Genomic DNA, 26,549 nt, shown 5'->3' on the forward strand with positions numbered 1-26,549 from the left:
GAGTAAAAAATGTGATCTTTTACTTGGGACGGGCGCTGATAACCTCGCTGTTGTGCGCCCTAAAACACTAATAATCATCATCATCTTTTACTTGGGAAAGCTTTTATTTTGTTCACTAAATGGCAGTATGGAGTGCCTTCCAGAAGTCAAGGAACAGTGGATCCACCAGGTTGTCATTATATATGGTGCTCTGTCCTGTAGGCGAAGATGGTAAGCAGAGTTTCACGAGATCTCTGTTTGTGAAATTTGTGTCTATTTTTAAGAGATATTTTCATTCTCCAAAAACCTTAATGTTTGAGCATAAAAAAAGTTCTGTGATTTTGAAAGAGATTGATGTTAGCAAGGAAGGCCTAGAGTTATGTTTATTTGTCCAACAACCATCTGTGAAACAAACAGCTGTTAGATGTGGAGCAAGGTCTTTTGCATAATCTCTGTCCATCTTGTCCAGGCACCTTTCAACTGTTGAGAGAAGTGATTGTGTGGAATAGAAAATTAACCAAAATTGCTCAGTATCTGCCATTTCAGCATCCATGTGATGATTGATAGGAGGAACCATATTCAGATCTTTCACGGAGAAACATTTTCAAAAACCAAATTCACTTATTTCTACCTTCATTCTGTCATCTTCTACGTAAGTGCCAATTTTGTCCCTATGGTGACTGAAAAAATAGCACTTAGATCTGGACAATATGTTCCTGCTCTGCCGTTAGTTTTGTGGGAGCAGAATTTATTTTGTCATGTTTTGTTCCATAACGCTGCACTTATCGTATCTAATGTATTCCATGAAATGTGTAAATTGCCTATTTGCTGCCATGGTAACGTGATATAGTGAAAGTGAGTGTATTCTATATGTAATATTTCCCACCAAAATCAATGCCGGTAACTAGCTGTGCTACGATCAACGCATTGTATCAAAACAATCTCAAGGCATTCAGTGAATCATGTGCATACATGTGAAAACCAACACTGCGCTGAATGGTCTTAATTAGTGTAAATTAATTGACAAAATTAAAAGAATTAATTCTGTAATTTTTGAAACTGAATTGCTTGTTTGGTGGGTGGAAATTTTATAGCAAATTGACTATCACCGAACTTGCTTGATTTCCAGTAGGAATCTGGATTTTTCCAGTGTTGAGCAACTTTTTATCTTACCCCATGTTCTTTTTAGGTTCAGAATCCACATTCACTTTTGTCTTTAGTTTGTGGTGCTCAAAACAAAATTACAGATATCAGTTTATGAATCTGGAGATTGCACAAAATCTATCATGTCTATAGGCCTAACTTCTCTTTGTTGTTGATATAGTTCAAGTAGCAAATTGTTCATTTTAATGTGGTGTTTAAATAATATACACAATACAGATTTATAATTCTCATCTGGTGTATTCGATACTTAATATGTTACTTCTTATCGCCTCTCATCCACTTACCAAAATGGCAGGAAAAAGGTTTACTCTTACTCTAAGAGCTACTTGCAGACTGGGTGAGAGGTGAACATCACTTACCAGCAATGTCTTGATGAGAATACTGTCATTATTTTATAGTGCTTAGTGAGTGCACCCTTAAACAAACACAATCACTGGCGTCTCAAAATGATGTGTGAAAATGTCAGTGAATTCTACATCGACATTGTGCAAGACAATGTATGGCGCACGAGTACCCTGTACCTCTGCTAGTCATTTCCTTTTCTGTTCCACTCGCAAATAGACAGAGGGAAAAAAAGACTGCACATATGCTTCAGTATGAGCCCTAATTTCACATATCTTATCTTCGTGACATGCAATGTATGTTGGCAGCAGTAGAATGATTCAGCAGTTAGCTTCAAATGCCTGTTTTCTAAATTTTCTCAATAGGGTTCCTTGAAAAAAACATCACCTTCCCTCCTAGGATTCACATTTAAGTTCCCAAAGTATCTCCGTAACATGTTGTTCGAACTTACCGGTAACGAATCTAGCAGTCCGTCTCTGAATTGCTGTGATATCCTCCTATCCGACCTAATACTGATCCCAAACACTTGAACAGTATTCAAGAATATGTCGCACCAGCACCCTATATGCAGTCTCCTTTACAGGTGAACCACTCTTGCCTAAAACTTGCCCAATAAACTGGTTGACCATTCGCCTTCCCTACTACAGTTCTCACATGCTCGTTCCATTTCATATCACTTGCCACATTATGCCCAGATATTTAAATGACATGACTGTTCACAAGCAGGATGCTACTAATGCTAAATCTGAACATTACATGTTTGAATTTCCTACTCGTGAGCATTCCATTTCATATCACTTTGCAACATTATGCCCAGTCATGTAAACAGCATGACTGTTTACAAGCAGGGCACTACTAATGCGGTATCCAAACATTACGGGTTTGTTTTTCCGACTCATCTGCATTAACTTATGTTCTTCTACATTAAGAGCTAGCTGCCATTCATCACACCAACTAGAAATTTACTCTGTCATCTTGTATATTCTTACAGTCATGCAACTTCAACACCTTCCTGTACACCACAGCATTATCAGCAGACACCCACAGATTGCTGCCCACCCTGTCCACCAATTAATTTGTGTATTTAGAGAACAGTAGCAGTCCTGTCACACTTCCCTGGAGCAACAGAATAGAAGACTACATGTGATATCACATGCTTCTAGTTTGCAGTTGTGCTGTTCATATACTGTCTGCTGTTTTCAGTTGATTGTTGTAGTTAATAGCTACTTATTACGAATATTTCCATATAGGCGAGAACATGTAAATGCAGCGAATCATTAATTTATAGAGCTACTGGTTTCATATTGCAAAGTTTTGATAGTGTCCACAGAGTGTGGGAGATGAGTGCATCAATAAGTGAGTGCATTGTCGTGTTGTAAGTAGAAATTGATCAAAAGGAGAAAAAATATTATAGTAGTAAATAAGCTGATTAACAAAAGAAATGAGTCTGCAAAACATGTCAGGTGTTACGTGTTTCAGATGTTTTTAAGGAGAACAACATTTTTGTCTTTATTTTTATTTAATGTTCCATAATTAATTCTTTAAATTTCATTTGTTAAGGTTGGAGATGGAACCACATCAGTCATTGTTCTGGCAGGTGAAATGCTTGGTGTAGCTGAACAGTTTTTAGAACAGCAGATGCATCCAACAATTATTATTAGAGCATATAGGCAAGCGTTGGAGGATGCTGTGTCAATACTGCAAGAACGCATAAGGTTGGTTAGTAATATCTCTTTAAAATGATGGATGAAAAGTTATTTGGTTTATTTTTAATTTATCTTATTTGTGTTTATAGTGTCCCAGTTGATACAAGTGACCGCAAGAAAATGTTGGATGTCATAAAGGCGTGTGTTGGGACAAAATTTATTGGTCGGTGGTCTGATTTGGCATGTTCTATAGCATTGCAGGCTGTAGAGACAATAACACTGGAAGAAAATGGTCGCCGAGAAGTTGACATAAAGCGTTATGCAAAAGTAGAGAAGGTAATATGTCTAATACTTTCCAGATATAGTTAAATAGGTATGCATTGGACATCTTTGATAGATTGTTGTTAAGCCTCTGTGTCCTCTCTCTCCATCATTACACCCTCTCCCCATGACTTTTTGGGGTGTAGTTGGTAATGGGAGAATATCTGTGTGGAAATTGTGAAAAATGTAAGGAAATGAGAGTTTAAAGTTTTTATGAGATCTAGTGGCAAGTTTAGATAACTCACTCAGGTGAACACTGCTTGTCTAAGATGGGTTCCACTTCAAGTACATCATAAAGTTTGTTTGCCCTAAATAATCACTGTATATGGAAATAATTCCAAGTGTTTAACATAGGGAGTATGCCACTAGAACGTCATAAATTTGTCAATTGTTGTCGAAAAAACTTTTAGAGAAAAAGCTCTATTTTCTTAAACATTGAGGGGGGTAAATTTTAGTGAGTAGTATGTTACATTCATTATCATCATTTTTTTACCAGCTCAGTCGAAAGGATTTTCTACCATAAATAAATTTAAATTTTGTATCCTGTAGATTCCAGGTGGAAGTATTGAAGAGTCTCTTGTTCTTCGAGGTGTTATGGTGAATAAAGATGTTACTCACCCAAAAATGCGACGCTATATAAAAAACCCCAGGATTGTCTTACTTGACTGTGGTTTGGAATACAAAAAGGGTGAAAGTCAGGTAAGAGCCATTATATTACTCACAAATATGTTCAGATCTTTACAAAGGTTATTTCTCTGGTGTAGTTATATTTCTGTTAAATGTAAAGCTACATGATTGTGAATCTTACAGACGAGTGTTGAAATCATGAAGGAAACTGATTTCACAAGAATTTTGCAACTGGAAGAAGAGTACGTGCAGAAGTTTTGTAATGATATTATCTCAGTAAAACCAGATCTGATATTCACAGAAAAAGGAATCTCTGATCTTGCTCAGCATTATCTTTTGAAGGTAAGAGAAGCCGATTTGCCTCATTTCTGAAGAATAATCTGACATATAACAACTAAGGACAAATAGTTTTAAATATCAGATAGCATCAGCTGAAGGTGAATAGGGTGTAAAATGTTAAAGCTTTATGGCATTAAGGTCTATTTGCATGCCACTGTAGGATGTATTTTGGATTTTAATGTGATCGAATGATATAATGTGAAAAGGATAGATTGCTACTCATCATATAGGCCTAGTGGAGATGTTGAGTTGCAGCAGGCTCAACAGAAAAATTGCAAAACAAGTAAGCTTACAGCTGAAAGATCTTCTTCTGAAACACACACACACACACACACACACACACACACACACACACACACACACACACACCACACACACACAGTGTCTGGTCGCTGGAGACAGTGGTTTTTTGTGTGTGTGTGTGTGTGTGTGTGTGTGTGTGTGTGTGTGTGTGTGTGTGTGTGCGCGTGTGTGTGTGTGTGTGTGTGTGTGTGTGTGTGTGTGTGTGTAAAATTCAGAAGAGCAGCTTTTCGCCGAAAGCTTACTTGTTTAGCAGTCTTTAGTTGCGCCTGTATGCAACTGTACACCTCCATTGTGTGGCGAGTAGCAATTTATACTTTTCATAATATTGTCATTATTCCATCCTGGATTTTCCATTGTTTGACTGATATAGTAAATTAATATTATGCTAGACATTCTTGGTGCTCGAACAACTCCATAATATGACAATGATTTACCTCTTGTCTCTTCTCAAACCTGAGCCATTTGTTAACTATTACTGTGAGTGTGGTGTGTCATGGACTCAACATTGAAAGCATTGGGGAGGGGGAGGGGGGGGGCATTCACTGCCCAGCCACCATCCACATTTCTACAAGACAGACATAAGGTGCATATATCTTGCATGGTGGCATGCCAAATATAGGAAATCAGATTTGGATTGTATGACATGAAGGGGAGGGAGAGGGGGGGGCAACACATAATCTATAGTAAATTACAGAATTCTCACTGGTTAGTGACATTAGCAGATGCATGTGGAAGCTCATTTCACCTCAGTTAATGTCCCCCACATGATAATGCCACTACTAAATGCCTGACTAGTGCTCTGTTGGCTAGGAAGTTGCATTGTTTCATGTGGTTATCAACACACTTGTACCCTGCCATTAGTGTACCAACAGTTCAGACAGCCTTTTTACATGCTAGAGCATTTGGTGGTGGTGGTGGCGTACCAGTACTAATCTCTGTGGCCTGTTGTGTACAGTGAACAGAGGAACACGTATAGACCATTGGCTTTAGTATTTCATAGCAGAGAAGTGGCCATCGGCATGGTGTTCCTGATGACAGTTGAGTCTGTCAGCTGCAATTTTGCCCAGATCGAAGTACTCCTGATACACCCTTGAAATAGAGGCACATGAAAATTTGAGTGAACACCTGATCTCTGAGAATGAGTGTGCCTAGTGATTGTGATCTAATCTTTGTCAAAGGCACTGATATTGTCTCTCTTAATTATTGTGCAATAATATTGATTGTCTGAGATCGTTATTGATATTTGCACAATGTATTGAAGAAGACTTTAAAAATATTGACACTCGTTTTCAATGCATTGTGTAGTATGTTGTGCTATGTAAGGGTGGTATTGCACAATATGTGTCAGTTCCTGCTAAGACCGAGGGAAATTCAGTTCACTCCAAATGAATTCTCACAAACAACTGAAAAAAGTAAATTACTAAGGAAATTAAAGGTTGGAATATCAACACTATCAGGGAAAGGGTAGCCTGCTACTCACCGTAAAGATGACACGTTGAGTTGCAGACAGGCACATGGAAAGACTATAACAGTCTTCTTGTTGTGCTTGTCTGCAACCCAGTGGGTCATCTTTACGGTGAGTAGCAATTTATCCTTTTCCTAATATTGTTAAAAGTAAATTAAAGACAGTTAGGAAATGGTCTGGAAAATGTATATGGAAGCACCAGGTAGTAACTTGAAGAAAAGGAGTTCTCAGTCTATCAGGAAACACCAAATACCTCATTATCCATAGTAGTAAAGATAACTGAAGATCATGATTGAAACAAACATTTGGAATTCTGTCAAAAATCATATTAAGAAGTATCATTTATTTGTTGGTGGTGACCAGCTTTGTTTCTACAAGTGTACTCTACAAACCATCATGAAGTACATGCCAGATTGCCATGTCCCTTTGTACCTGCTTTTAGGGTTCTTTCCATTCCTTTCACAAATTCAACATGGGAAGAATGTTTCTTTGAATGCCTCTGTGTGTTCTGTAATTATTCTAATTTTATCCTCACGATCCCTATGTGAGTAATACATAGGGGATTGTAGTATATTCCTAGAGTCGTCATTTAAAGCCTGTTCTTGAAACTTTGTTAGTAGATTTTCTCGGGAGAGTTTACATCCATCTTCAAACGTGTGCCAGTTCAGTTTCTTCAGTATCTCTGTGACACTCTTCCATGGATCAAACAAACCTGTGACCATTCTTGTTGCCGTTCTCTGTATATGTTCAGCATCCCCCATTAGTCGTATTTTATATGAATCCCACACACCTGAACAACACTCAAGAACTGGTTGCACAAGTGATTCGTAAGCAATCTCCTTCATAGATTGATTGCATTTTCTCAGTATTATACCAACAAACCAAAGTCTACTACCTACTTTACTCACCTGAGCCTATGTGATCATTTCATTTCACATCCGCAGAGGTTACACCCAGGTACCTGTAGGAGCTGGCCGATTCCAACTGTGACTCACTGATATTATTGGCACTGTATACTATGGGCACCTTTTTGTCAAATGCACATTTTTACATTTCTGAACATTCAATGCAGGTTACCAATCTTTGCATCACTTTGAAGTTTTATCAAGATCGATGGTATGTTTACGCAGCTTCTTTCAGACAGTACTTACTACAGATAACTGCATTATCTGCAAGGTCTTATATAACATGAGCAGCAAGGGTCCAAACACACTTCCCTAGGGCATACCCAAAGTTGCTTCTACATCTGATGATGACTCTCCATGCAGGATAACGTGCTGCGTCCTCCATACTAAAAAGTCCTCAGTACAGTCAGAAATTTCACTTGACATCTCATATTATCACACTTTTGACAGTAAGTGTAGATGAGGTACAGAGTCAAATGCTTTTCGGAAATCAGAAAATACTGCTTCTACCTTCCTGCTTTGATCCAAAGCTTTCAGTATGTCATGCAAGGAAAGTGGAAGTTTGTTTCACATGATTGATGTTTACAGAATCCATGCTGATTGGCATGGAGGAGGTCATTCTGTTCAAGGTACCTCATTATTATTGAGCTCAGAATATTTTCTAAGGTTCATAAGAATTCAGACAATATGTCGCTTTATAAACTATCCATCTTTGTATGTAATTTAAATACAGTCAAATGCATATGATTGGAAATGGCCACAGCAGACAATCCAGAATGGTCATACAGGCAGTTCAACATACAATAAACAAACTATGCTGAGCAGTACAGAGAGGACTGTATGATGAACTATCTGCGTAGCCATTCTAATGGCTGTTTCCAAAAAGGCATATTTGACTGTATTTAAATTGTGTACAAAGATGATGGTTTTAACATGGACATAACCCCCGAAACTAGTCACCGCCAAGAAATAGAAGATACTTCTTAATGCAACTTTCGGCAGAATTCCAACGGTTTATATCGGTAAAGGAAAAGCTGTCTATCTATTTCGCCTGCAGCATGCTGGATGTCGGTGAAGATCGTGATGCCATAACAGTAATCAGGCATCTTTATTTTATTTGTAACACTTCTCATAATTGGCAAATGGGAGCAGGTCAGCTGCCAAACAAGCATACATAACTATTTTTCTTGTAGCAGTTGTCACAGCACAGACATTGGATCATGAAAGCTTTCAATCAGTATAATTGTTTTATTTGGTTTGCAACAGTTGTTAAGGGAGAAATACATAGAAAACAGCACATGTAGACTACACAATAAATTCTGCACTCACTTGTTAAATTTGTAATTAGTTGTTGTTGTTGTTTATGAACCTGTCCTGATATGAAAGAGTCCTCAGAGTATTGGAACATTCGAACAAAGCATCTCTGACATGTTCCATACATTCTGTCCAATCTCTGCTTGTGTTTCACAAGGCAAGCAACTGTCACAGTACACAGCCCCATCATTGAACACTGACATGTTCACTATGAAGGCAGAGTTCTAACTGATGCATCCTAGACATATGTATTGCATGGTGATATTGTGCCATTATTTGCCTTACACTGTCAAGCAGCATATTGCCACAATTGTGTCAGTAACATTTAGATTTACTGGGGAAGGTCACTTTTATCCATCATGCTCTGGGTTATCAGTGAGAAGAATGGAGACATCACAGCCATGTGCCACACTGAACTATTCCATTCATGTGGCAACAGGACCAATGTCTAGAATTGTAGCTCTCTCTCTCTCATTCAGAACTGCCTTTTGTTGCAGTAGGTTCATTTAATCTTTGCCATAGTGAAAAGTAGGGATGATTAATAGGAAAGATTTGCTTTCCACATAAACTGCTGTTATATAAATTTAGAGATGCAGTATTTCAAATTAAATAATATGTATATGTCTTCCTGTATTTAATGCAGTTGCTTTAAGTATAAGATTAGTACATGTAGGACCACTTGGACATTTTTCTCCCATCTTAACATATGCAAGTTGAACAGCACTTGGTGTGGCTAATAGTTGTGTGAACTGTTTCGTCATACACCGAATAACAACTTGCATTGTATCTGTAAGTCAGTGTAGATGTGCAATTTGCAGTATTAAGAGGTTTATTATATACAGTCTTTTCAGTTGTTTTACTTCTTCAACAGTTTAGTTATGCTATTGTGCATTTGCTTTTAGCGTGCTCTGATGAGGGTTTTGCAGATCACCTGACATTGATGTAGAATTGGTATGTAGTGTTTGCTAGAAGCACAATGTGTGCTAAGAGTAAGTTTTTGAATGTATGCAGAAAAAATGAGAAGTTCGATGAATGTGTTCATTGAATGTTTACTACAGTAATTAAGAGGCGTCGTCGTAAGCTCTGTTTGCTGGTTATCAGACCAAATGTGACAAATTCAAATTTTTTGAGCATATGATATTTTCCCTTGATGAAAAGAGTTTATAATAATATCAGAGTCAGATCCTAAGAAATTGTGGTAGGGTTACCTAAAAGTGGCAGTATCGGATATTGGCAATTGCAATGTGGCAGTGCATTGTCATCTATCACAGTGATTTCCACTTGCTATCATGACTTTCTAGCTCAAAATATTCTGAATGTTCCACAGCATTGTTACTGCGCATGGGAAGTAAACAAGGAGGACCATAAAAATGTAATTAGTTGTGTTTCAGTGGTATTGTTACTCGTAGGGAATCGATGCACTTATTGCACAGAGCTGTAGCATTATTATATGTATAAACTCATAAACAGAGTAGCAAACTAATCAGTGTTCAACATTTTGAAAATGTGAATACAAATTGTACTCTAATAGGTTGCAATTTTAGCTAAAACCATAATCAAGAGTAAATTTGTCATAAGATACCTGTCTTACAAATTTGTTAATGCACCTCTCATTTTCTGAAATGAATAAACTTGTTTTCTTCGATAAAAGTATGTGCACTACTATCCCAAATCAATAAAAGGAGTTTAAGGAAAGCAACCATTCATCTTCAGCTGATTGATATATCACTTAGAAACAGACCAGTACAGCTTTCAAGCTTATGCTAGTTTTTTTACTACAAGAATGTGCACATACCACACATACTTACTCGCCAAGCGACAGCAGGAAAAAACACACATAAAAATAGGTTTTACGTATGCAAGCTTTCAGAGCCAATGGCTCCTTCTTGTGGCAGAAAGGTTGAATGAAATGGAGGAGAGATTGGAAAAGTCACCCAGAACTCCGCATCAGGCGAGACTTACTGGAAGGGATGAGAAGGAAAGACCCTTCTGCCAGAAGGAGCCACTGGCTCTGAAAGCTTGCGTATGTAAAACCTTTTTTCGTGTGTTCACCACTTGATTAGATTTGTTGCCTATCCAATCACATTATGTTGTCAAAAATTGGATTATTTTCATTGTTAAATCAGTTACATGTTAATTTTTAAATGTAATTATGAGCATACTGTTTCTCATCATTGGGGTTACATACCTCATTCATTAAAAACAGAACCCTTATAGGATCACTTTTTTTTCTTTCCATCCGCGTGTCTGTTAAGATCCATTTTCCTCCAGAACCAGTGAAGGTACAAGTTGAAATTTAGGTCATATACTGAGGTCTACAGTCTCTGGGCACTGTCAAAAGTTTAAGCTTCTAAGTCAATGCAGTCGGAAGGTATGGCCATTTATGTCACACATTTTGATAATCTATTTAAGTCACTCGTCAAAACGTTTAGGGTACTTTCTATTGACCTAAAATCATGAAGTTTGTTAAAGAGCTCTGTTTCACCGTACAAGTAAAGGAAAAAATCCAAAAATTATTAATTTGTAACTGTATTATACAATAAAAACATTTTCTTGTCATTCTCAAAATTCTTGGAATTCACAGGACATGCACCTTGCTAGTATTGATACTGATCTTAAGCAAAAATCAAGATTCTCGATTCCCAGGATGGATGAGTTATTTGTATACATTTTAACCCTCAGTGTGTAGGTGCTACTCAAACTTATCCAGATATATATTCACTCAAATTGTACAATATTTTTTTTTTTTTTATTAGTAAAGAAGGGCAGGCAGTTGAATTAAAACACTGTACTAAATCATTTATGAAGTGTGTGTGTGTGTGTGTGTGTGTGTGTGTGTGTGTGTGTGTGTGTGTGTGTGTGTTTAAATTTATTTCTTTGTTTTTATAAGATTGAAAATGTCACTTTCGTACGAAGATTTTCAAAATGCTCGTATGCAAGAGACTGTTACATAGCCACTAGTAACACCTAGTTTCTACTTCACTACCTTTCCTTCAACTTTGCTTTTCCCATTAAACTTGATGCTTCAAAAAACTCTTAGGCCTTTTCTTTCTACAGCACAGTTTTCACTCTTCAGTTAATATGAATAAGTGTTTTGTGGTGAAATGCTAATTTCCTCAGGAAAGTAGTCTATTACACCAATTTTCAAGTTTGAAATAAATGTTTGTGAGCTACATTACTTGAATTTCATTATTTAAGTTTTTACAGACACATTAATACAGGAAAGATACATAGGATACATTCACATTGCATCTACGAGGGTCACTCACACTATTTCTGTAAAAATACAGTTTTCATTCTGCATGTATGAAAGTTTTAGTGTGTAGATATATCCTTCCAACTTGTTTTCAAACTTAGTTCAACCTGTTCCCATGAGTGGCGCAGTCACAGCATAAGATGGCTGCTACACTTGACATTCGTCAGAAGCAACATGCTGTCATAGAATTCCTGTGCTGTGAAAACGAGACAGTGGGAAACATCCACAAGAGGTTGAAAAGGGTGTATGGAGATGCTGCTGTCGATTGCAGTACAGTTAGTTTGTGGGCAAGCGGGTGACGTGATGAAAGCGGGCACGGCAATATTGAGGATTGTCCTCGCAGCGGCAGGCCTCGTACTACACACACTCCAGACAATGTGCAGATAGTTAACGAATTCATGACTGCTGACAGACGCATCACAGTGAACGAATTGTCACGCTACGTTGGTATAGGGGAAGGAAGTGTTTGCAGAATACTGAAAGTGTTGGCGTTAAAAAAAGGTTTGTGCCAGGTGGGTTCCCACGATGTTGACAGTGGCTCACAAAGAAACAAGAAAAATGGTATGCAGCGAACTTCTGGAACAGTACGAGAATGGTTTGAATTTCTTGGAAGAATTGTGACAGGTGATGAAACATGGCTCCATCATTTTTCACCAGAGATGAAGAGGCAATCAATGGAGTGGCATCATGCAAATTCACCCAAGGAAAAAAAAATTCAAAACCACACCTTCTGCTGGAAAAGTTATGGCTACGGTGTTTTTCGATTCTGAAGGACTCTTGCTTGTGGACATCATGCCAAGTGGAACCACCATAAATTCTGATGCATATGTGACAACAATGAAGAAACTTCAAGCTCGACTGAGTCGTGTTCAACCACATCGGCAAAAGCAGGATGTTTTGCAGTTGCACGACAATGCACGGCCACATGTCAATCAAAAAAACTATGGAAGTGATCACAAAACTCGGATGGACAACACTGAAACACCCGCCTTACAGTCCTGACGTGACTCCATGTGACTATCATCTCTTTGGGAAACTGAAAGACACTCTTCGTGGAACAGGGTTTGAAGATGATGACTCCCATGTGCACGCTGCCGAACAGTGGCTCCAACAGGTTGGTCCAGAATTTTACCGTGCGGGTATTCAGGTGCTGGTTCCAAGATAGCGTAAGGCAGTTGAGAAGGATGGAAATTATGTGGAGAAATGAAAATATTGTTCCCAAAGGATGTATCTACACACTGTAAAACTTTCAAACATGTAGAATAAAAGATGGATTTTAAAAAAATAGTGTTTCTTTTGGAGTGACCCTCGTAACACAGAATGAAATATAACTTCAAAAATACTTCTTGAAGATACATAAATTATGCGGCACTGGCACAGTTCACAAGATAGTGACACTTGTGTCAAACAAAAAATATTGAATGAAGAAATTTTCCTCCTGGTCACATGCAGCACAATGATGACATGGCGAGTGACGACCCTTACAATCTAGTATAATCTGCATTTCCATAAAAGGAGGAGGTTGGCCCTTAGTTGTAAAGTAAATAACACCAAATCTAATTTTGTGCTTGTTTTTATGTAGGTAATTGATGTTCCCCATTCCTAGTTAGTATTTTTCATTATAGGGTGAAATCAGTAATTGTGTTGTAACGTAAATTCTATTGTTGACATATAAACAAATACAAATTCTGTAATAATTGTAAACATTTGGAAGACAAAATGCTAGTAATCTTAAAGTATCTATTTAGCTCTATTCATAAACATGGTAACAAAACCAGTCCTTCATTAATTCTAAAGTAATTAACAGTTTTGTCAAAAGTATTGTTTACATAATTATATTTCTTAATTTCACAATTTAAACAAATAATTTGGCCTAACTCTTGCAGTAAATGAAACTGTTAAAAAGATGCAATTTTTCGATGTATTCAGTTAATTTAATGAGTTAAGTTTTAATTGTAATGTCTGTAACTTAAACTTCAAACAATGTGTAGTTTCAGTACCTATTATTGTGATCACATATAAGGGCCCGATTTTTGGTCCCAAGACAGTCATTCCACGGCCAAGTTTCAGATGAGTAACCCGTGCTGGTTAAAACAACAGCAATGCTTCAAATTAACTGTGGAATAAGTGTGTAAAAACAATGACAGTGTGTGCTCCATGCGTACCTGATTATTCTTCAAGAACTGTGAACTTTGTGGTTAGGCTTTTCCTGCTCATAAACAGTAATCTATTGTAGCAGTATGTGGGTGGTTCGCCTGCTAACTATTAATGAGGCTTATCAGAAGTTAGAACAATAGTGCACTGGCCATATATAACTGTGTATTATTGGGGGGTTGTGAACATAAAGTTAAAGACAGTGAAATGTAACTGGGCATTTACCGGCTACATTATTTACAGTAGTCAGTGTCGGAATCCACAACCCATTTTTTAGCCAGTGTAGCAACACAGTATGTCTTCACTGAGGACAACAAACGAAGAAAATAAAGTAGGCGGAACCACTATATACTGTGTTTACTTAGTGATGTAACTGCAAATGGTAACTGTTGTGGGAGTAGAAATGTTGAACTAATTTCATTCATCATAATCGATGTTTCAGAAATCATTGAACCGTGTCATTCATTATTTAAATGACAAAACACTGTATCAGGTTCTTATTATAGCGCTCCACTTTCCAGAAATTTATTTTCCTTGTCAAGTGTAAATATTTACGCAAATGTGTTGTGATGTTTGCATGTGTGTGCTGTTCTGCCTCTGTTACATTGTAGTCATCTTTTTGAGGTTGTTAGGTGTACCATGCCTCCTCCATTATGCAGGAAACCGCTCGTACACAAACCATCACTCACACTGCTTATTTGTGAAATGTCACAAAAGCTACTTACATAAATATTTGCACATGACAATAAGAATAAATTCTCAGAGTATGACATGCTGAGCATGGAAAAATATGTAACTCGTGCAGTGTTTAAAGTTACTCCCATCAGCCACGCTGCCAAGTAGAATAGTGACAGGAGACAAAGCATAAATTGTTCCAACTTTTACAGATTCACATCTGCTGATTAGAGCACACTGGTGTCAAGAAACTTTACCACTTAACTTTTGTAAACAGTGCTTTAAGGTCAGCACTGTGCCGACATCATTTTGTGTAAATTACTTCAGTTTTTCCTTCACAAACATTGTTTCTTAAAGCGTAAATCATGGGAAAATAACGTATATGTTAATGCAAAAATGGGGTGGGAATCACTTTTGTGAACATAGGAAATTCGGCAGGATCCATAAAAATTTTAAGTTGTGGGAAAACATTAATTACAGGAACTTAAAAGGGGCTTGTACTGTATTTTTGTTTAACGTACCCTTATAACTGTAAAACTGTGTTTAATTTTCAGGCAGGAATATCAGCAATTCGTCGTGTTCGAAAAACTGATAACAATCGCATTGCACGTGCGTGTGGTGCTACTATTGTGAACCGCACAGATGAACTAAAGGAAGATGACGTGGGAACAAAAGCGGGTCTTTTCGAAATTAAAAAGGTAAAGTAATTCTCAGATACTAAATTTACTGATTTAGCCAAGACTGTAAGGCAAACTATGAAGTATTGTATATTCTTTAATTCAGCAGTGAATATTATCAAAATTTTTGTTGTTTACTGCCTTTCTTCAGAATATATTCATCAGCATTTGATCTCTCTTCTTTGGTTTTAAATTAATATTATGTTTTTATTTTTTGGTGCTATATTTGAGCATTAATATACCCTTCTTCATTTTCTCAGTTTGGGGATGAGTACTTCTGCTTTATCACTGAATGTGAAGACCCAAAAGCTTGCACAATATTGTTAAGAGGTCCAAGTAAAGATATTCTAAATGAAGTGGAAAGAAACCTTCAAGATGCGCTCCACGTAGCTCGTAATATTTTGATTGAGCCAAAGTTAGTACCAGGAGGTGGTGCTGTTGAAATGGCACTCTCTCAGGTAAGTTTCTTATCTTTGTAAATATTTGTCCTGGCCATCAACTTGGTTTCCAGTGATCCATTTATGAAGGCAAATCAAACCTTCAAATTGGAATTAAATTCTTTGTTTAGCATTGTGTGTAACAATACATGATCTGATTTCATTGTCATGTGTTACAGAGGTATAAATACTACATTTAGTTGCATTTGATGCATAGCAGCATTCTCACAAAGAATTGGTCTACATTAGTAGTTAAAACTTCAGATGAATATGCTAGTGGTGGACTTTCATTTCCAGCTAGCTGTTTGTGTTCTCCTTCTTCTTCTCCTCCTTCTCTTTCAGAAAATTTGTAGTGCATGTGTGTGTTTTTTTTTTTTTTTTTTTTTTTTTTTTTTTTTTTTTTTTTTTTTTTTTTTTTTTTTTTTTTTTAAAACACGGTGTAATCTTAGGGGACACTGTGTTGAACTTTCATACAAGTTAAGGATCACATTATTTATGTGTGCTGCAGTGTTTTTCATAATATACATTATCAAATTAAATGAGATGGTGATGTGCTTCAACTTGAGATATTTGTGTAGTCACAGATATCAGAGTTTTGTGTTTGACTTTATTTACCCCTGAAATATGTGAAGAAATTATGACCATTTTTGTCGTTCTCAGGCTCTTACAGAGAAAGCGAAGAGTGTACAGGGTGTTGGTCAGTGGCCGTATCAAGCAGTTGCCCAGGCTCTGGAAGTCATTCCTCGAACTTTGGCACAAAATTGTGGTGCAAATACAATTAGGACACTGACTGCATTACGAGCTAAACATGCCACAGGTATAGTTCAAACACTTACTATAACAAGATACCAAAGTTGAATATAGTTAATTTTATATACTCTGTATGTAACTCAGTAATTGCCTTCTATGTTTGTTAACAATCCCAAACATCAATTTATGCATTATCTGAAATTCTCTGTATTATAGACATTCTCTCTCTCTCTCTCTCTCTCTCTCTCTCTCTCTCTCTCTGTGTGTGTGTGTGTGTGTGTGTGTGTGTGTGTGTGTGTGTGTGTGTGTGTGAGAGAGAGAATATGTTGTGAATATGGCTGAATGTCTGTGGAAATATGAGAAACATTTTTTGCTTAGATATATTTTCCAATTCCAAACCTGTGCTTCTAGTCCTTTGTTCCAAATATCTGGCCAAATGAAAACTTTTGGCTTACATGCAAAGTTGATGAATATTCCATGAAATGATAAGCACAATTCTTCTGCAATGTAAAACAGTCAGGGTGTATACAAGACAGGACAACCGGGAGATCCGGGGAAAAACCCGGGAATTTTTTCATCCGGGAAGTAACCGGGAGAAACCCGGGAATTGTTTGGATTTCCGGGAATTTTTCATTGTTTTAGTTTCCAGTTAAATTTTTGTGATTTTGACTGGTAAGAACCAATACTCTAACAAAGAATACTGCAGAATAATACTGCAGCAACAAAACATGAACGAGAGATAAAAAATAAAAAAAAAAAACAACTTAAGATGCAAAGGAAATGCGCCATATACAACAACCAAACAGTGCTCATACAATCGTCTGCCAACAGCAAAGTGTGTCAAAAGTCTTTAGGAAGACTATGCAATGCTTTATAACAACAAATTGCCTCTGATGAGCATGACATGACAACTGTTTAAATTAGATTTGTTTGAGCAGTTGCGGGCGGGCTCTTGAGCATGCGCAGTTGAGTCACTTACGAGTAGCACCTTCTCCCGCTTCTGGTTACAGAAGTGTGGCTGGGTGCCACTACTTAATATTGCCCCGGTTCGGGAATATAGTAAATCTGGGGCTGATGCACAGAGCAGTATGAGTTGAGGTGGGGAGTCTCCACGTGACCTATGTTTATGTTCAGTGATTTTGTTGTTTCCTCTTTGTTTATTGCTCTCATGTTAAATGATAACAAAATGGATTTTAGTGGCTGGGAGCTATCAAATGAATTAAAATACGTTCGCATAATTACGGAAGGCTAAGATATGTTATTGGTTTCAGATTTTATTTCCACCTTTGTGACAGAACAATGAAGTTATTTTTGCCGGTTTGCTAAAGAGATTTGGCTTAAAATTAATCTTTTCTGCTGAGGCAGTCAATTTATTTGAAAAGAAGTGTTTAATTTCACACTGTTAGCTAGTTTCAACTGTTCGCTGCATTTCAAGTGCACGTACGTCATTATGCCATAATAAATTACCAAACATGAGATAATGCAGTTCTGGTACTCCAAGAAAATTTACATACGAATGTGCATTTGAAACCGAATTATGGGTTTTAGTATGGTTCACGAAATTCCGACGCTCTTGAAGTATCGTCTGATTTCTTGTTTCTTTTATGACGTGTGAAAGATCTTATGTAAAATGTTTTACTTGTACGAACATATGGGCTTCCTACGTCATCGTAGCTGCGCAAGCGCGGTGACGCCTGTTATCTGGCACTCTCTTGCAACTGCTGAAATGAATCTATTTCTAACAGGTCGCGGGAAAATATTGCGAATGGTAGTTTGAAAAGCGTTACATTCCAAGCTGATTTCCTTTTACGCAAGATGAACTATGTATTTCTTAAATCACAAAGCGTTTGGCTCCCATTTAAAAATCAACTCTTTGAGGACGACCATTTAGAAGAATTTCGAGCTCAGATCATCAGACATTTACGTCTTTTTACTGACACATTTGTGTGATGTATCTTAAAGTGTAACACGGGCAAAAAAGATCAACATGATATGTGGAAGCTCTTCCAGCTTATTAATCGTAGAGACCAATATTATATTTGAATGGTATGTATATCAATTTAAACCATTAACTTTTCTAATTTATGTGTTCACGCTACTTACGAGTGATCTAGCTATTGGCTTACTATATCACGTGTACTATGCTGCCATCAGCTGGTGAGACCACATGACAGGAGCTAAGACTGTCTTACAAAAGCGCATCGCAATCTCGATTTCAATGTTTTGGAAAGTAACATGCGGTGTTTGGTGGAATTCAAATGTATACCTTCGTAATACGAAAATATGCAGCGTACATGTTGCTGCACATCAAAGGTCTTTCAAAACGTGTTTTTCCTCCCCTAATTTCGTTTTCTAAAGTGCCGGGAAATTCTACTCCCATATATAAAATCATAAACATTCATGGGATTGATGAGTTTTACATTGCCGAGGAAGAGTATACTGTCACTTAACATGGAAAAAGTGTATTTTCACCCAGGAGAAAGTGTATTATTAACCGGGAAATCCGGGAATTTTTTTTCCTTGTCCACGTATTCACCCTGGCAGTGTACCATCTACAAAGTTAAGTCTATTGCTAATGGATGATGGCTGCAACTATGTGACCTTAAAGAAGCCAAAATTACATAAAAGTGGATCCAGATTAAATTTTGCTATCAGGACATAGGTGACTCCTCTTCTCCACAAGTATTTAGATATTCCTAAAGTACATGCAATAGTTATTCATAGTGCCTGGGATGTTCTTTACAATGGAAAGGTGTTACTTTTATTGACGAGAATGGTTTTCCCCTTTCATTAATGTTTTTCAGCCCCTCAAATGTTCTTAGTTAGAAATTCATCATTAAAGTAGTAGTGGTGGTGGTGGCGGCGGTTCATTACCAATAAATCCTTCAGCCTCTTCAGATGCACTGTCTTAACAGCTAAACTTCATATGACTGCAGGAAACTTATGGAAAACGTGTCCATCTTTCTGGACCAAAATGACTAAAAATGTTTCTGAAGATTATTATTTCAAGTATTGATACGATAAACTGAACTGTTGATTTGAGAGAGGAAAAAAAAAAGACAAATCAAACTTAATTAAGAAATAAATATATTGTAAAACAACAGTTAGTGCCCCAAGTTCCTTGAACAAAAGCCCTGCAGGATGTTTTTGAATTCATACCATATGACCCTGGACAAGGAAAACCTTAGCTCGATTTGATGAGTAACCACAAAGAGAGTTCTCTTTGAGGGTATGGGATGAAAGTATGCTAGCTGTTTTATTTTTGTCACCTATATCAATCAACATCTATGCTGCAAATAAAGATTTGGTTAGGCACTTCAGCAGTCCTGTGGTATGCTCCTTCCAATTGAAGTTGTGATCCCAAGAGTTTAATATTGTCCACCTCTCCTATTTGCTTGCCATAATACATGAACTTTTGTTTAGTTATTTATCAGAGTTCATGGGACATGCAATCTGAAGCTACGTGTTTGTGGAACAAGTCACTAAATAGTTCATAAAATGAGAAAAATTGTTAACAAAAAAATTAAAGTTGTCCTAGACTAACATAACATTTCCCAACTCTTTAACACAACCAACCCTATCGAAAACAGCATGTTACCTTTACAAACAGTGAAATCAGATTTCTGTATTTGTTTCTGTCAAGCAATCTTAGCACCCTGCACATGATCCCATCAGCCAACTGCAGCACAGGACATGTGACAGAGGTTGTGGTTAGGTGGGAGCTAATGACACATCTTAGATTACTGTGAGTGAAATGAGTAGCAATTAATTAATATATTTAGTGTCTGGCACCTCAGTCACATGTCCTGTGGTACAATTGGCTGGTAGAAGCAAACCAAGCAGCCACCATTATTAATTTCAGTGTTTGCGGTGCTAACACCCCATATTTGGTGGTTTTCGAATTTATACTTGTCTTACGAAAATATGCAGTTCCTAGGATACATCACATAAGTCACTCCAAACTGCATTGTTTTTAGTACACCTTATTGACTAAAGTGGTGCGGAATGTGACACTGGTCTATAGTTCCGATACTGACATAAAATTAATAAAACATGAAAAAATTGTGAGTATATAAATAAGACATTTGATATGGAGAAGTTCTCTCAGCTACTCTGAGTAGCTCCTGTGCAGAATTGCAGTGTGTCACTGATAAGCTTTCAACATGGATTTGAATACAGTTATACTTTTTTTTTCAGTTCTGTTGAAAGCCTATTGAAAATAAAACCTGCTGAATAGTGTACACCTTTCTGTACAGTGATTAAGGAAGTGTTGTTCAAGCACAAATCATTTTTCTGTGTAGTGTTCCCTGAATGACTTTTGCAGTTCCTTCTGAAAGAGTCAGTATTGTCAACAACAAATCCCATGCTGTACTATATGTATAGGGATGCCAGAGTTAGAGTAGAGACACACCAAAATAACGGCCCACACGAAGTTTGCAAACTGACTCTGGATATCAGTCTGACGGCTCTGGACTGATAATATTCTTGGTGAGTGCACAGAGTAGACCCAGTTAGAAAGAGCACGCCATCTGAGGCACTGGTGATCATGGGAGATTTTTCTCGCAGTCATATTTTTCACTGTCAACATCTACCAAACGTAAACAGGATGAAGCTAATGACTCAAAGGCCCTCCCAGCTGCACCACAGTTCGTCATGGTGTCACATACTGAAGATGGTCAGTCCTTTGTTTCAATAAATGTGTTTATTATTCAGAAAGGTGTTGATGCAATTGCTGGCCCTGTGAAATCCTACTCCTGTTAACGAAATGGCACTTTGCTTTTGGAGACTACTTCTGATTCTCAAGCACAACAACTGCGTGCAGCTTTGCTCCTCCACTGCTGTCCTGTTTGTGTTGGCCCATCGCGAACACTGAATTCTTCCTGTGGTGTTATTTACACTAGGCTGCTTGATGGTCTGACCGAAGCAGAAATTCAAATGTAGCTCCGTGTTCAGGGTGTGATTGCAGTCCATCAGGTGATTAAAAACGTAGATGCATCCTTAGTGCCCACACGAACTCTTTCTCACTTTGGTAGAGTGGTTCTTCTGTCAAAGATCAAAGCAGGGTATGAAGTCATCACAGTACATTCTGAACCTGATACGCTGCTACCAGTGTCATCATTACAACCACACTCTTGAGTCCTGTTGACACCCAGGCAATTGTGTAACCTGTGGTAAGGGTGCTCATGAAGGGGATTGTCCGCTGCCTCGTCCCCACTGTATCAACTAAAGTGGCGTCTGTGCCGCCTCCTTTTTATATTGCCCCATGTATCTCAATGAGCGGGCTGTCCAGGATATCCGGGTGAAGAAAAAAGCGCCTTACCCGGTCGCTTGCAAGGTGCTGGCTAAAACCCTGTTTTCTACCATCTAGCACCTACAGTACTGTTCTTGCTACATCTCACTCCATGAAGGACATGGCCATGCAGGCATATGACCTCAAATTTAGCATCATGGCTGTGAAATCGCCCAGCCCCACAGTAGCATTCCTGTCTCCTCCTCCAGCTGTGCAACAAGCTGCAAGACTTTCACCTGATGGGGGCGAAGTCGTCTGCTATGCAACTGGCAGGCTGGAAAGGACAGAAGGGAGATTCCCATGAAGACTTCCTACATCCCTCCATCTGACAAACATCAGAGTCTTCCTCTGCCAACTGGAAAGATTCCAAGAAGTCAAACAAAGGGAAACTTGGGACAAAGCAAGCCAGGATAGCTTCCCCTCTTGTTTCGCCATCTGCCTCCTTAAAATTCATTTTTTCAGTTCTGACTGATTACCATTAACATAAGCGAGTATAATCTGCATTTTCATAAATGAGAAAGGTTGGCCCTCAGTTTTAAAGAATATAACACCAGATCTAATTTTGTACTTAGTTTTATGTATGTAATTGATTTTCTAATTTATTGTGACTATTCCTAGTTAGTATCTTTCATTATAGCGCGAAATCAGTAATTGTTGACTTATAAACAAATATAAATTCTGTACCAGTTATAAACATTTGGAGGAACAACTAATTGTATTCTTAAAGGTTTTATCTTGCTCTATTTGAAAACATGTTAGCTAAGCCAGCCTTAATTAATTCCAAAGTTTTGTCAAAAGTATTGTTTGTGTAAGGATATTTGTTAATTTCATGATTTAAAACAAATAATTCGGCTTAACCCTTACAGTAAAAGAGACACTTAAAGTGAACCAATTTTTCGATGTATTCAGTTAATTTAATGAGTTAAGTTTTAATTGTAATTTCTGTAAATTAAACATTGAACAATGTGAAGTTTCAGTACCTATTATTGTGAGTATATATAAGGTCCCAATTTTTGGTCCTAAGACAGTCAGTCCACATCCGAGTTTCGGATGAGGAACCTGTATTGGTTAGATCAACAATAATTCAACTGTAAAATAAGTGTAACACAAATAGGTCGTGTGTGAAAACAATGACAGTGTCTGCTTGATTTGTTCCTTCCTATTCTTCAAGAACTGTGAACTTTGTGGTTAGGTTCCTACAGCTCGTAGATGTTAGATAGTTATTTATTGTAGCAGTATGTGGAGGTTTGCCTGCTAACTATTAATGAGGCTTATGGAAAGTTAAAACAATAGTGCACTGGCCATATTAAATATGTATATGGAAGTTTTGAAAAGTGAAAGTAAACAACTGTGAATCAAAAATGTGCACCTGTCAGCTACATCATTTAAAGTAGTCAGAGTTGTACTTCCAAACCCCAGTATCACAATGCAGTATGTCAACACTGAGGACAACAAATGAACAAAGAAATCAGGGGACGTGGTCAGAAACTGTCGTCTCCTTCACCAACTCGGAGATTGTCTTCGATGGTGTTACCACATGATACCCTCGCCCAGTTGAACTCTGTATCGCTGGTGCGCACCGCCAACCATTTTTCTGCCCTGGACTCCACAGACCGACAGGAGGAGAATGCCAACGCCTCTGCAGATCTCATAGAGCAGGATCCTCCTGCCTCTGTGCCCTGTAGCAGCATATCTTGAAAGGCTGGCACTAGGCAGCTGCGGAGGTGACATGCCTTCATTTTTTCCTCATCATGGCTCTCCTTCAGTGGAACCTTTGTGGCCTTCGATCAAACAAAGAGGATTTATGGCTGCCCTTAGAATCGCAGCGTCCACTTATACTCTGCTTCCAGGAAACATAATCGCGTCCTCATGATCGCTTTGGACTCTCGCATATCTTCCCAGTCTGCTTTGACCTTGCCCCCGAGGATGGCATTCCATTTTAAGGGGAATCATGCTGTTCATGCATCTCCCAGACCACCCACCTACAAGCTGCCACATTCTGCATTTTTCTTCCTCACTTGAACTTTTCCCTTTGTACTGTTTAAATCCCTCTGTCATTTGGTGTCACCAGGGCAGACTTTCTCCAGCTTATTGGGCAACTCGCTCACCCCTTTCTGCTGCTCAATGACTTTAATGTGCACCATTTCCTTTGGGGCTCACTCAGAACCATCAGAGAGGTGCCCTCTTGGCTGACCTCAATGAACTTAACTTTACCTGCCTTAACACAGAAGCACCCACATACCTTTTAGAGTATACTCACACCTATTCCCATTTGGAACTCTCCTTCTGCACTGCCCATCTTGTCCATCATCTCGAGTGGTCCGTTCTCTCTGACACGTAGTACTCGAGCAACCATTTGTCTTGTGCTATCCGAATGCTGACTCCTGCCCCACCTATGTGCACACCCAAATGGCAGCTTTCTAAGGCCCTCTACAGGCTTTACTCTTTCCTGGTGACCTACAAACAACATTTCCCCAGTTGCGATGACCAGGTGGATATCTTACAATGTTATCCTTACTGTGGCAGAACATTCCATTCATCATACTACTACTTTACCACACCGTGTCCCAGTACCTTGGTGGACTGAGGCATCCACAACACCATTCGTGCCAAGAGACGTGCTCTCCGCGTTTTTAACTGTCATCCTACGATGGAAAACTGCATTCATTATAAATGGTTGTGTGCACATTGTCATCGTGTTCTTCGGGGTAGCTAGGAAGCTAGTTGGATTTCATTTACTAGCTCTTTTAACAGTTCCACTCCCTCTTCCGTCATGTGGGCCAACCTCCGATGGCTCTCTGGGACCAAAACCCATTCCCCAATTTCTGGCCTGACAGTAGCAGATGTCATTATGAACCCTATTGCTGTCTCCAACACCTTGGGCCGCCATTTTGCGGAGATTTCAAGCTCCACCTGCTATCACCCTGCCTTCCTCCATTGGAAGCGAGCTGAGGAGGTTCAGGTGATACCCTTTGCTTCCCAGAATAGTGAGTGCTACAATGTTGTCTTTACTATTAGGAAGCTAGATCATGCTCTCACTTCATCCCAATTGTCCATCCCAGGGCCAGACAATGTTCACATTCAGATGTCACAGCACCTTTCTCGTTCATACGTAAAATCGCATCTGGGCAGAGGGCACGTTTCCAAGATGGTGGCAGGAAGCCACTGTCATACCCATACCTAAGCCTGCTAAAGACAAACACTTTCCTTCTAGTTATCACCCCTTTTCTCTTGCCATCTGTGTTTTCAAGGTGATGGAACATATGTTTCATGCCTGGGTGGTATGGTGGCTCGAATCTCACAATTTACTAACCACTGTACAGTGTGGATTTCCAGCACACCGTTCTGCAGTTGACCATCTCATCACTTGGTCCACCCATATCATGAATGGTTTTCTGCAGAAATCAGACTGTGCCTGTGCTTTTGGATTTGGCAAAAGTGTACAACACCTGCTGGAGGTCTGGTATCCTCTGTACTCTCTACATATGGGGGCTTCTATGGCCACATGCCCCATTTCCTTCAGAAATTTTTGAAAGACCGAGTTTTCAAGGTATGTGTGGGTTATGTCTTGTCAGACACATTTATCCAGGAAAACAGTGTGCCTCAGGGTTCTGTCCTGAGTGTCTTCCTCTTTGCTATTGCTATTAACCCTATAATGGCCAGTGTCCCACCGGGCGTCTCTGGCTCCCTTGTCTTTGACAATTTTGCCAACTATTGCAGTTCTCCACCGAACTGTCTCATTGAGCGGTGTCTCGATCTCTTTGCTCGTGGAGCATTGACAACTGCTTTCACTTTTCCGCTGACAAAACAGTGTGTATGAATTTCTGGCAGCGCAGTTGGTTTCTTCCGCTGTCTTTACATCTTGGTCTTACCTGGCGGCCCACTGTATGCAGTCCCTCAGTGTCCTACTTGTCCTCAGTGGTATTTCCTGAGGAGCAGATCGAACCATCCTCCATATGTACTGGTCCCTTGTCTGTTCGAAACTCAACTACGGGTGTTTCATTTATGCATCTACATATTATCCCTCTCACACTGCCTCAATATTATCCACCATCGTGGCATCCGTTTGGCCACTGACACCTTTTACATTAGCCCGGTTGGGGGTCTGTATGCAGAAGGTGGTGAACTACCGCTCTCGTGCCACGGTGACTCTCTTGTCAGTAGACATACATGCTGCTTTTCTGCCATGTATAGCCACTCATCCTGTGCCTCCTCCAGTGACTACATTGATCACCAGTATGGTGCATGTGCCTTTTCGGTATTACCTCCTGGCGTTCGCTGTTGTCTCTTGCTCCAGCAGCTTACCCCCTGCTACCTGCAACTTTCCCAATGGTTGTGAACCCTTCACCACCTTGGCTTCATGCAGTGGTCCATATTCACCTTGGCCTTCAATTCACTTCTTAAGGAACTCCAGCTTCAGTTTCGCGACCTTTGCACGGAACTTTGCAGTAGTACCTTTGTTTACAATGTTGGTTCTCGGACTGACTGTGGTGTCGGGTGTACCTTCGTCATTGGCACTGAAATTTTTCAGTAGCAGCTTCTGAAACACTGCTCAGTATTTACAGCAGAGCTCTTCACCCAGTACCAGGCCACACAGCACATCTGGTGACATAGGCTTTTCAATTGCATCATCTGCTCCAACTCCCAGTGCACTCCAAAGCCTCTGTGTGCTGTTCACCATCCATCCCTTAATGCAACCGGTCCAGGAAAGGTGTCACTTGCTCCCTCTCGATGGAGCTACTGTGAAGTGTATGCGAGTTCCTGGTCACACCGATCTTCACAAGGCACAGCCATGGGCTCTAATCCACTGCTCCCAGTTTTCCGCCACGAAGTCGTGCCTTATGCACTTCTGTCGGCACCGTACTGTTCATCTGGAACTAGAAATTTTCCACGATACACTCACTG

At 38.9% G+C, this 26,549-nt stretch overlaps 1 protein-coding gene across 1 annotated transcript in view; it reads left to right on the forward strand.

Moving 5' to 3' along the window:
• LOC124804837 (T-complex protein 1 subunit gamma) overlaps positions 1-26,549 on the forward strand; it is a 62,970-nt gene that overhangs the window by 16,829 nt on the left and 19,592 nt on the right. The window contains exons 4-10 of the mRNA XM_047265186.1: positions 3,046-3,200; positions 3,281-3,467; positions 4,002-4,151; positions 4,263-4,421; positions 15,045-15,188; positions 15,428-15,625; positions 16,265-16,421. Coding sequence (XP_047121142.1) covers positions 3,046-3,200; positions 3,281-3,467; positions 4,002-4,151; positions 4,263-4,421; positions 15,045-15,188; positions 15,428-15,625; positions 16,265-16,421 — 1,150 coding nt within the window. The remainder of the gene's footprint in view (positions 1-3,045; positions 3,201-3,280; positions 3,468-4,001; positions 4,152-4,262; positions 4,422-15,044; positions 15,189-15,427; positions 15,626-16,264; positions 16,422-26,549) is intronic.

The sequence above is a fragment of the Schistocerca piceifrons genome, chromosome 7, assembly GCF_021461385.2.
Source record: "Schistocerca piceifrons isolate TAMUIC-IGC-003096 chromosome 7, iqSchPice1.1, whole genome shotgun sequence".
NCBI lineage: Eukaryota > Metazoa > Arthropoda > Insecta > Orthoptera > Acrididae > Schistocerca > Schistocerca piceifrons.